Source organism: Dermochelys coriacea, chromosome 3, assembly GCF_009764565.3.
Source record: "Dermochelys coriacea isolate rDerCor1 chromosome 3, rDerCor1.pri.v4, whole genome shotgun sequence".
Classification (NCBI taxonomy): Eukaryota; Metazoa; Chordata; order Testudines; family Dermochelyidae; genus Dermochelys; species Dermochelys coriacea.
This window is the reverse complement of record NC_050070.1, coordinates 58,652,484-58,664,767: the sequence shown is the minus strand read 5'-3', so window position 1 is coordinate 58,664,767 and position 12,284 is coordinate 58,652,484. Positions and strand designations below refer to the sequence as shown.

At 42.9% G+C, this 12,284-nt stretch overlaps 1 protein-coding gene across 1 annotated transcript in view; it reads right to left on the bottom strand.

The window, feature by feature from the left end:
- Positions 1–11,984, bottom strand: part of CD109 (CD109 molecule) — a 139,868-nt gene extending 127,884 nt beyond the window's left edge. Inside the window, exons 1-2 of the mRNA XM_038397201.2 lie at positions 11,600–11,984; positions 6,428–6,588 (exon numbers count right to left, since the gene is read on the bottom strand). Coding sequence (XP_038253129.1) covers positions 6,428–6,588; positions 11,600–11,793 — 355 coding nt within the window. The 5' untranslated portion in view covers positions 11,794–11,984. The remainder of the gene's footprint in view (positions 1–6,427; positions 6,589–11,599) is intronic.
- Between the last annotated feature and the right edge of the window lie 300 nt (positions 11,985–12,284).

Below are 12,284 nucleotides of genomic sequence, written 5' to 3'. Positions count from 1 at the left end.
GGTTTTCACTCTAGCTTAAAATCAATTTCATAATCAGGCTCTGTTGTTTTAATTTAGACGGACTATAGGGGCCCAGGTGTTAGCATAAGCCAGTCATTGTCCAACACGAAAAATTGTTAAACAAGGTCCAGAATTTGGTATACAGTGGTCTTGGACTGCTTAGTATCATGGCAAACACACCATTAATTTTTTTAATCTTTTATTAAAGATAAAGAAAAGAAGGGAAAAAACAGTTGGCTGGGAACACCGAACTGCAGCCACCGGGAACTGCGGGGGGCCATGCCTGCGGATGGTCAACATAAACAAAATATCAAGCGGCCTACCAGCAGATTACCCTGATGGGACTCATGTCAAAAGTTGCCAATTCCTGTTGTAGGCAATTGTGACCTCTTATTAACTTACATATATTTGTTACAGTTGAGCTCACAATTTGTAGGCCCAATTATCACAACAGTTCTCATGCACTAGAACGTATTGCAATGTGTAGATGGCAAACCCTGCAAGAGAATGTTTTTGTTTCCAGTTGACTTTTTATTTTCTTTTTATTTTCTTCTTTAATTAATGGGAGCATTTCTGTTGAGCTTACGTTTTGAAAAACTTATTTAGGTCAGTAAAACTCATTAGGCACTGCTATTGTTAGCATTCCCCTGGGATTTTTTCTTCCAACTGCATTTGTAAGTAAGCTTGGCAGGACTCAATTTCAATAACCTTTTGCCTGGTAAAGAATCAAATAAATGTTAACTACGAGGAAGGATATTGTTCTGCACATAAGACTGGATTTAGAGTCACTTTGAAACCGCCCCAAATTCTCTTTTAACTTAAGCGCTGGAACAATGGCAGTTGCTCATTGTCTATGCATGACACAACTCCTGTCTTGACTAGACTTTCCAGATCTGTTTTGATGGTCTGATGGCATATGGCAAACTCATGCTCTCCTTGTAACATTCGGGTGGGCTGCCCAGCTTATTGGATAGCTTTTACAGTGAAATATTACATGCTCTCCATTTCTCCTTTGAAAACCAAAGCATGTTCCTTTAATACTGTAGCTAGATGGCTTTACTTTTCTCCATCAAGCTTTTTGCTAATTCAGCTGGATCTTTTTGATCCATCACTGGCTTCTCATGTATGGGAATAAAGACCATAATCAGAGACACTGGAGCTCTCTATCTATGGAGTTTAACCTGCATGTCTATAGTCCCCATCATTGTCAGTGGCTCTCCTATGAATGTCAGAGCAATTCATGTAGATTGGAAGATATGCCTTTTCTGATATAAGCAATACTGACGCTTCTATATTCACTTCCATTCAACGTGAAGGTTCTTCTAATAATGGTGTTACCCAGAACCTGTAGCAAGGCCCTAATGTCGTGAGGATGTGCATGCTTCTCCAGAGCTATTCTTTCTATATTCTTCTTAGTTTTACTGCAGAAAATACAAGCTCTTTCTCTTCCCATGTCCCGGGGCATGTTTTTGTCCTGTTTACTCATATAAGTTTTTCCTCTAGACATGTGTTTCTACTTGCAGACATATTCATTGTGTCCCTTTCTACCCCAATACCAGGAAGGTAGGTCTCCAAACCAAAGCATCACTTCTAAATAATCTCGCTTGCTGCATCAGAGTCTGATATTTTGCTTCTGGTACATGAACCCAGGCTCAGGTAATCAGCACTTCTGTATTGTCTCTCAGCATGGACCACAGACCAGCGTGTCATCAGTATATGTCTGTTTCATTTGTTACATTATTTAGTAAGCAAGGCAAAGATGTGAACCTAGTCATACTGCAACAGTATTTATCTCATGTCTCATCTCAAAACTCCCTAAGGAATCAAAATTTTAATTATAACGTATTTAAAACTGCAAACTTGTCAACTGTTAGAGAATAGACAACTCTATTCTATTTCTTACATAAAGTAAGAGTTATGTTAAATAAGGAACAAATTCTCATGCCAACTGAGGCCCTGATTAAGCAAAGTACTTAGAAATATACTTATTAAGTTTATGCTTAAAGTTAAGCATATGCTTAAGTACTTTGAGGCCCAAATCATTTGAGCACATGCTTAACTTTTACTCACACATTTAAAGTTAAGCACATGCTTAAGCACCTTGCTGAACTGGGGCCTTCAGATTACATTGCACTGATGAATAAGTGGAGAACCACTCCCAGGTTGTGGGATACATATTATGGTTAATAGCTTCAGGTACCTCACCAATACTTGTCCTTTCCCTGGGTAGCATATCAACAGCTGCCAGCCTATCACTGTAGGTAACAGCACTGTAGAAACAGTATATCTCAAAATGATGTCACCACATCAGCCAGTTGGCATGATCCAATGTGTCAACACCACTAACAGAAGCAACAATTTCAGGCCACTATATTCGACCGTGACATAGTTTAACACTAGATTGTTTTGCTGTTCAGCAGGTAGTTAAAGAGTTAAAGTTTTAATCTGATAGGCTATTTATCTCTGAGTCACAGTAGTTCCATACTTATAGTTAAGGCCCTACCAAATTTACAGCCATGAAAAAAATGTCATAGACTGTGAAATTCGATCATCCCCCATGAAATCTGGCTATTGTGGGGGGGTCTACCGTTGGCTGGGCTCCAGCTGCTAGTCCTGGCCAGGCTGGGCAGGGACAGGATTTCCTCTTCTCCCAGCTGCAGGAAGCTCCGCGGATGTGCTGCCTTCAGAGCTGGGCTCCCAGTCAGCAGTTGTGGAGCTTCCTACTGCAGTTTCCAGCTTCCAGCGTGCTGCCCTTACTTCTGTGCTGCCTTCAGAGCTGAGCTGAAGTTAGAGCAGCCAGGGGAGGCTCTTAGGGGTTGGGGGGTCTGACCCGGCCCCAAGAACAGCCCCTGCGGGGGAAGAGAAAGTCCTGTCCCTACACAGCCCGACTGGGACTAGCAGCTGGACCCAGTAGGTGCACAGTAGGAGCCCCCAGCTTGAGCACCCCTAGCCCTGTCCCTCCCCAGCTCTGGGCCCAGTGCTCAGGGGTTAAAAGGACCTTGCGCAGGCTGTGGGAGGGGACCACAGCAGCCCCCCGATCATGGGATCCTTGGCAGTTGCCCATCTGTAAGGTTTACCCCACCCCCACCTCAAAAGCGACAACCCCCCATACCCTGCAACCCTCACTTCTGTGCTGATGCCCCCACTAGCAGCAATGCAGAACTAAGGGTGGCAATCCCACAACCCCCACCCCATTTCCCCCTTTTGGGTCAGAACCCCCACAGTTACAAGACTGTGAAATTTCAGATGTAAACATCTAAAAGCATAAAATTGACAATTTTTAAAATCCTATGACTTTGAAATTGACCAAAATGGACCATGAATTTGGCAGTACTTATAGTCTTCTGTGCTACCAGGACAGAACTCCTCCAATTCCCAACAAGCCCTGCTGTGAGAGCAAGAGCTTGGTACTGTTTGCTTGCTTGCTTCTGGCCTTGCCACTTTCTCAACCCTTTATCTCCAGTGCCTGGTTCTTTGCCTTTCCATGTATCAAACAGAAAATCAGGAAAAATATAAAAACCGATAAGAAACAGAGGGTATATAAGCTAGGGTTAAAGTTAAATAGACAATTTTTAAGTGTTGTGTTAAATCTTTTCCCCACTCCTCTCTATGTGGTATTGTTATAGATGCATAGATTCCAAGGCCAGAAGGGTCACCTAAGCTGATTTCCTGTTCACACAAGCCATATAACTTCCCCAAAATAATTCCTGTTTGAATTAGATCATATCTTAAAAATATATATATGAGTTGAGTTAAATATATCTAAGTTAAGTTGCTATGAGTTGGGTTCAAACCTCGTTGAAATTGATAGGTGTGAATGCACCCTTCATTTAAGATAGCTGCAAGAGACATTAAGTCGCCTAATCTAAAACAAGGCAGAATGGAGTCTGCCCAAAAATTAGCATCATATGCCTGGAGGGTTCCAGTGGATATTTTTTTACCAGAGATATTTTGTGGGTGGGTGTGAGTGAATGGTGTGGCCTTGGGAGAAGCCCTATGTTCAGGGAAATAGGACTTTGTACATTCTCTGTAAATAAACAGAATTGCATCAAACAGATACTATCATCAATTTCTCCTCCTAACTGGAACAACCTGCTAGACCCTGAACTATGGCTAGCTGCTCAGGTCAAAAAAGAGTAACAATATGCTGTCTGTTTAGAGCCTGAATCTGAGCACTCACAGCTCCCATTGACGTTAGCACATTGCACAATCAGGTCCACATATTATAAGTTCTTCGGGGCAGGAACTGGTCTGATCATATGTCGGTAAATTACCTGGTGCCCTCTTAGGCATTAAACAAAGTGTAAACAATAACAGCCCATACCAGGCAAGCTAGACTTGCTGTCAAGAGAAACAGAGACAGAGGAAGTATATAGGCTGAGAAATTAAAAGAGAAAGGAAGGGAAGAAGAGAACAGCTTTTACAATAAATGTGCATTCTATTTTCCTTCCAGGAACCAAATAGCAGAGCATCTGAAGGGGCACTGTGAGCCCAAGAATATTCAGCCTCAGACAAGATGAGGAGGGGAAATGAGCTGTTGTAACAAGTTTAAAAGCAATCTAGAAAGTGCTGAACTGTCTTAAACACTTTCTGTGTGTATCATCTGTTATTTCAACACTTGCCATCTATTTATTAAAATAGAATGATTTACTGTGTTAATATAACTATACAGTGTTATACAAACATCTGTATTGTTAAGTGTCCAACAAATCTTTTCTAAAAGCCATGTTAGCTTCACGTCCAACAATTTATAGCTGGATGAGGTCTCTGTTGAAGGTAGACAAATTCATACTTTCAATTGTGGCCTCATAAATCATTACTGCACACTTATACGTTCCCTGAACTGATTTTTCCAGTGAAGAGAGGGGAAAAAATAGTCAGCCTCCTATTACCCAAACTGAAACATCCCACTGCCCATCATTATACTGTGTAGTTCTGTGTGATGATGTCATATGACAAAGTTTTACTCAGCATGGGTTCATATCTATGTTATATTATAGTGTGTGGGAAAGTTTTGAAATAAGAGGAGATCAGGGCTATAGTTTTAAGCAAAATGATCTTGGGGAATGGTTTGGATGATTTGGGAACTTCATAGTGGAATGGGGCCTTCTATGTTTGTGGCAGCTATTCTCATCCACCCTCTCGTGGAATGAGTTTGGGGTGTTCAGCCTATTTTCTAGTGAATATGTGCTCTGTTCTACATCTTCAAGGTCCTGATCCAAAGCCCACTGAAATCAATGGGAGCCCTTTCACTGACTTCAATTAACTTTGGGATCGGGGCCCAAAGGTGGGCAATTTAACAATAATAACACTCTTTTGGAGCAGATCCAAGGTATGAAGCACCTCAGTGCTCCAGCTATTCCTAGCTGCCAGACTTGCCAGCATTGGCTATAGCCACCTGAGCATACATTACAGTAGCTCTCAAACTACTCTAAACTTACAACATAAACAGGAGCAGTCATCAGCCAGCACTAGAATTCAGGGATCACAAAGGTGGCCTTCACCCCTTGAGCCATACAGCTCAGACTCTGGGCCATAGCCTCAAAACAAAGAGAGACCTTCTCACTCTAGTCTTCTGAGTGATAGCCACCTCATTATGTGATCATGGCAGCTTCCTCCCCACACTGGCCCCACACTTTTTCTCAGTCTGCCTAATATATATAAAGCAATGGGGCTTGGTTGCTTTATGAGTGGCTTTGACACTTCACATGCTCCTGCCTGGTCTCTGAATCCTTCCAATAAACACAGGAAAGAGAGAGGGTTTCTGTATTGGACTCATGTGGCCCTAGTGTCCAGAGTCCTTTAAAGATCCACACAGGTACCATATGACACTCCCCTACTACACATATTATTTTCAAAGTGCTTATAATGAATTAATGGGTGCACACACATACAAACCATTAACTATTCAGCAAACAGTTCTACCTTTAACTATATTTAGATGGAAATAGGATTTTTCTTCTTTGATTGACCATGCTTGGTAAAACAAGTCCAATAAAATTCATGTTTTAATGTATTTTTAACAGCCTTGATATTTCGGGGAGGAGGGGAAGAATAATCTTCATGTAAATCTCTCTAGGCCAGTGATTCTCAACCAGGGGTATGTGTATCTCTGTGGTTACGCAGAGGTCTTCCAGGGGGTACATCAACTCATCTAGATATTTGCCTAGTTTTACAACAGGCTACTTAAAAAGCACTAGCGAAGTCAGTACAAACTAAAATTTCATACAGACAAAATGAGAAAGTAAGCAATTTTTCAGTAATAGTTCAGTAATACACTTTTGTATTTTTATGTCTGATTTTGTAAGCAAGTAGTTTTTAAGTGAGGTGAAACTTGGGGTATGCAAGAAAAACCATTTTCCTGAAAGGGGTACAGTAGTCTGGAAAGGTTGAGACCCACTGCTCTAGGCTGTTCCTGCCAACTCACCTTTTTCAAAGGTAACTTCCCCATGTAGCACGGTGTCATTCCCTCTGAGTACTTCACCTCTCACTGTGACTTGTGGAAGGCTGTCTGTCAGCAGAGCTACCCCAATTGTCACATTTGCACCAGGCCTAATGTTCCGGGGACCTGTCACCAGAAATGTGGGTCTGGAAAACATAAAAGGGGAAGAGGAGTAAATCAAATCTACTCATCACAGTCTGGTATTTAATAATCTTGTTTTACAAAAGGCAATAACTATGTTGGTGACAAATTCTATATTTCTGCTGTTACACACACACCCTATTGTTCTTATATACCAATGCTAGAAGTCTAAATAACAAGATGGGTGAACTAGTGTGCCTCGTATTAAATGAGGATATTGATATAACAGGCATCAAAGAAACTCGGTGGAATGAGGATAGACAATGAGACACAGTAATACCAGGGTACAAAATATATTGGAAGGACAGAACAGGTCGTGTTGGTGGGGGAGTGGCACTATATGTGGGAAAAAAGCATAGAATCAAATGAACTAAAAATCTTAAATGAACCAAACTGTACCATAGAATCTCTATGGATAGTAATTCCATGCTGGAATAATAAGAATATAGCAGTAGGGATGTTTTACCAACCACCTGACCAGGATGGTGATAGTGACTGTGACATGCTCAGTGAGATTAGAGAGGCTATTAAAATAAAAAACTCAATAATAATGGGGGATTTCAACTATCCCCATATTGACTGGGTACAAATCACCTCAGGACGGGATGCAGAGAGGAAGTTTCTTGACAACTTAAATGACTGCTTCTTGGAGCAGCTAGTCCTGGAACCCCCAAGAGAAGAGGAAATTCTTGATTTAGTCCTAAGTGGAGCACTGAATCAGGTCCAAGAGGTGAATATAGCTGGACCGCTTGGTAATAGTGACCATAATATAATTAAATTTAACATCCCTGTGGCGGGGAAAACACCACAGCGGCCCAACACTGTAGCATTTAATTTCAGAAAGGGGACTACACAAAAATGAGGAGGTTTGTTAAACAGAAATTAAAAGGTACAGCACCAAAAGTAAAATCCCTGCAAGCTGCATGGAAACTTTTTAAATAGATTTTATTTAAATACATTTAATAGAGGCTTAACTTAAATGTATACCCCAAATTGAAAAACATAGTAAGAGAACCAAAAAAGAGCCACCATGGCGAAACAACAAAGTAAAAGAAGCAATGAGACGCAAAAAGATATCCTTTAAAAAGTGGAAGTTAAATCCTAATGCGGAAAATAGAAAGAAGCATAAACTCCGGAAAATGAAGTGTAAAAATATAATTAGGAAGGCCAAAAAAAAATTTGAAGAACAGTTAGCCAAAGACTCAAAAAGTAATAGCAAAAAAAATGTTAAGTACATCAGAAGCAGGAAGCCTGCTAAACAACCAGTGGGGCTATTGGACAATCGAGATACTAAGGGAGCAATCAAGGACAATACAGCCATTGCGGAGAAACTAAATGAATTCTTTGCATCGGTCTTCACAGTTGAGGATGTGAGGGAGACTCCCAAACCTGAGCCATTCTTTTTAGGTGACAAATCTGAGGAACTGTCCCAGATTGAGGTGTCATTAGAGGAGGTTTGGGAACAAACTGATAAACTAAACAGTAATAAGTCACCGAGACCAGATGGTATTCACCCAAGAGTTCTGAAGGAACTCAAATGTAAAATTGCAGGACTACTAACTGTCATCTGTAACCTATCATTTAAATCAGCTTCTGTACCAAATGACTGGAGGATAGCTAATGCGATGCCAATTTTTAAAAAGGGCTCCAGAGGTGACCCTCGCAATTACAGGCTGGTAAACCTGACTTCAGTACCGGGCAAACCGGTTGAAACTATAGTAAAGACCAAAACTGTCAAACACATAGATGAACATAATTTGTTGGGAAATAGTCAACATAGTTTTTGTAAAGGGAAATCATGCCTCACCAATCTACTAGAATTCTTTGGGAAGGGGGGGTTGGTCAACAAGTACATGGACAAGGGGGATCCAGTGGATATAGTGAATTTAGATTTTCAGAAAGCCTTTGACAAGGTCCCTCGCCAAAGGTTCTTAAGCAAAGTAAGCAGTCATGGAATAAGAGGGAAGGTTCTCTCATGGATTGATAATTGGTTAAAAGATAGGAACCAAAGGGTCGGAATAAATGATCATTTTTCAGAATGGAGAGAGGTAACTAGTGGTGTCCCCAGGGGTCTGTACTGGGCCCATTCCTGTCTAACATATTCATAAATGATCTGGAAAAGGGGGTAAATATTGAGGTGGCAAAATTTGCAGATGATACAAAATTATTCAAGATAGTTAAGTCCCCAGCAGACTGCAAAGAGCTACAAAAGGATCTCTCAAAACTGAGTGACTAAGCAACAAAATGGCAGATGAAATTCAATGTTGATAAATGCAAAGTAATGCACATTGGAAAACATAATCCCAACTACACATATAAAATGATGGGGTCTAAATTAGCTGTTACCACTCAAGAAAGAGATCTTGGAGTCATTGTGGATAGTTCTCTGAAAACATCCACACAATATGCAGCGGCAGTCAAAAAAGCAAACAGAATGTTGGAAATCATTAAGAAAGAGATAACAATAAGACAGAAAATATCATATTGCCTCTATATAAATCCATGGTACACTCACATCTTGAATACTGCATGCAGATGTGGTCGCCCCATCTCAAAAAAGATGTATTGGAATTCGAAAAGGTTTAGAAAAGGGCAACAAAAATGATTGGGGTATGGAACAGCTGCCATATGAGGAACAATTAATAAAACTGGGACTTTTCAGCTTGAAAAAGAGATGACTAAAGGGGAATATGATAGAGGTCTATAAAATCATGACTGGTATGGAGAAAGTAAATAAGGAACTGCTGTTTACTCCTTCTCATAACGCACGAACTAGGAGTCACCAAATGAAATTAATAGGCAGCAGGTTTAAAACAAACAAAGGAAGTATTTTTTAACACAACGCACAGTCAACCTGTGGAACTCCTTACCAGAGAATGTTGTGAAGGCCAAGACTATAATAGGGTTCAAAAAGATCTAGATAAATTAATGGAGGATAGGTCCATCAATGGCTATTAGCCAGGATAGAGGAAGGGATGGTGTCCCTAGCCTCTTTTGCCAGAAGCTGGGAATGAGCGACCTGGGATGGATCACTTGATGATTACCTGTTCTGTTCATTTCCTCTGGGGCACTTGGCATTGATACTGAGCTAGACAGACCTTTGGTCTGACCCATTATGGCTATTCTTATGTTCACCCTACTGTATGTTGAGGCAGAGGCTTATACAAACATATGTAGGCCAAAAGCCTAATGGGGAGAAATTGCCTCAAGTCAATTGTACTCCATTTTGCTTATTTTGTTTTATACTCCATTTTGCTAGCCTTGAATTAGTAAGAAGAAATAGTTCTGAGTTTATTCTTTGCAGATTGTGTTAATGATTGTTCTTAGAAGGATAGAAGTTTTATGGCTGTAATTATTGCCTCATTTACTGGTGTGTGTGTGTGTGTGTGTGATAGTAATTAACTGAAAAAAGACAACTGGGCTGGATGGTCAAGAGGCACAAACTTTATTAGATAGCAGATTGACGACCCTAAAGCAAAGGCATACACCCCAAGGACAAGATAAGGAGTTGAGCCAGAGGAACGAGATAAGAAACAGCTGCAGATACTCCTGGTACCAACTCAAAATAATGCTGATTAAGAACAACTTTGAATACCTCATGATTGACAGCTCTGGTGTGACACAGCAAGGTCCATAGGTTTGTATGGGAACTTACTATAAAAGAAGAGTGTGTTGCCATGGGACTTTGGGTTTGTTCTGCATCAACATTGGAGCTGTGAATGCACTTAACAGAGACCCAGCTCCCCTCCCTTGTGTGCAGTTTCAGCTGGCCACTGGAACTGACTGAGCAACACTAAGGACTGGTAACTATAAGATCCACCTGCAGAACCTTGGCGGTGAATGGAAGGATATGCTGATATTAATGCATAAATGGTACTCTCAATACATGCAGCGTATTGCCTTATCCCCTTTTAAAAGATTCTGTGTGCTGCTTATAAGCATAACAGCATTACTGTACAAGCCCAATCATTTCACCTCCGTCTAATAGAGGGAAATTACACTGTAGATACTTTACTGATAGGGTAGTGTCAGTGCCAATGTCCAGTTTAACTTATTCATTCTTTGCTACGTACCAAAATGGGAATCAAGTCCGGAAGCAAACTTACAAATTAATTTCTGGTAACATAGAAATTATTCCATGCAGGCAAACCTCAATGCCAGTGCAGAGACCCATTAATGTCAATGGAACCTTAGGTGGGCACAGGAGGTCCACCCGTACAAAGGAACCTGCAGGATCAGAGCCTGTTTGTGCCTCATCTTCCTCCACCGACTTCAGTGGGAGAAGGCTAAGACCCGAAGCTTAAAAAAATGCAACTTGAATCCCAAAGAAGCACCTAAAAGCTGTGGTTAGTCTGTGAAACTCCTAGAAAATAAACAAGAAAGAAAACAGGGGAAGCTGCACACCCATCTCAATGGGGCAGGCTCAGGTAATTTTGTGCCACAACATATTTAGCATGGGAGAGGGCAAATCACGTAAAACACAGAGGAGATCTAAAAACGCATTCCCTAGCTGGGAGAAAAGAAAAGGAGGACTTGTGGCACCTTAGAGACTAACAAATTTATTAGAGCATAAGCTTTCGTGAGCTACAGCTCACTTCATCGGATGCAATAAAGCGCCCTTCCCTAGCACAGAAAAGCAGAGGGATTTCTCTGGTTCCTCCTACCCATGACTCACTGCCTCCGGGGGGCGGGGGGGACATTAACGTTACGCGCCGTGCATGGGAAATGCACCCGTGCATCGGAGTGGGCAAGCAGCTGGCTACAAAGTTTGCTCCATTTATGTGCAGTGCTGTGATCCTCCTGGGAGGGAACCTGTCAGCGGGCCGCCGCTGAGGCCAATGCCCGCCCATCGCTTTCGGCGGCCTGAGGCCCCGATCCTGTTCCACTGGAAACGGGAGGATCCGGCCGCCGCAGCAACCGCGTTCAGGCCTGAGCGGGGCACCGCACGCACTGCGCCTTGCCTCCGGCCAGCCCCCCCCCCTCTTCCCGCCCCCCGCGGCTCGCCCTCGTCCATACCCCGCCTCGGCGGCAGCCGATGCTGCCAGGAGACACGAGACGAGACGAAGGAAGGAGAGCGGAGCGGAGCCGCTCGCTGCAGCCCGGCCGGGGACCAGCATCCTGCTCCGGGAGCGTGCAAAGCGGCTCGCGGGGTGCTGCTTGCCTCCGCCCCGAGCTCGCGTCCCGCCGGAGCCGGCCGCAGGGAGGGGCATGCCCGCTCGGGGAGTGAAAGACGCTCCTTAGTGCGGCCGCACCCCTCCCGCCCGCTCTCCGCGGGGCTCTTCCCAACCTTCCTCCCGGCTGCGGGCTCCAAAATAGACAGGCCCGCTCCCCCCGCCCCCCCAGGCCACGGCCTCTGGCCCTTCCCTGCCAGCAGGGGCGGCTGCGGAGCGCGGGGAAGGGAGGTGGCGCGTTTGAGCTGTAGCTCACGAAAGCTTATGCTCTAATAAATGTGTTAGTCTCTAAGGTGCCACAAGTCCTCCTTTTCTTTTTGCGAATACAGACTAATACATCTGCTACTCTGAAACCTGCCGGCCAAAGTGCGCTCGTCTCCATGAAAAGAACAGGAGGACTTGTGGCACCTTAGAGACTAACAAATTGATTAGAGCATAAGCTTTCGTGAGCTACAGCTCACTTCATCGGATGCATTTGGTGGAAAAAAACATGTTTTTTCCACCAAATGCATCCGATGAAGTGAGCTGTA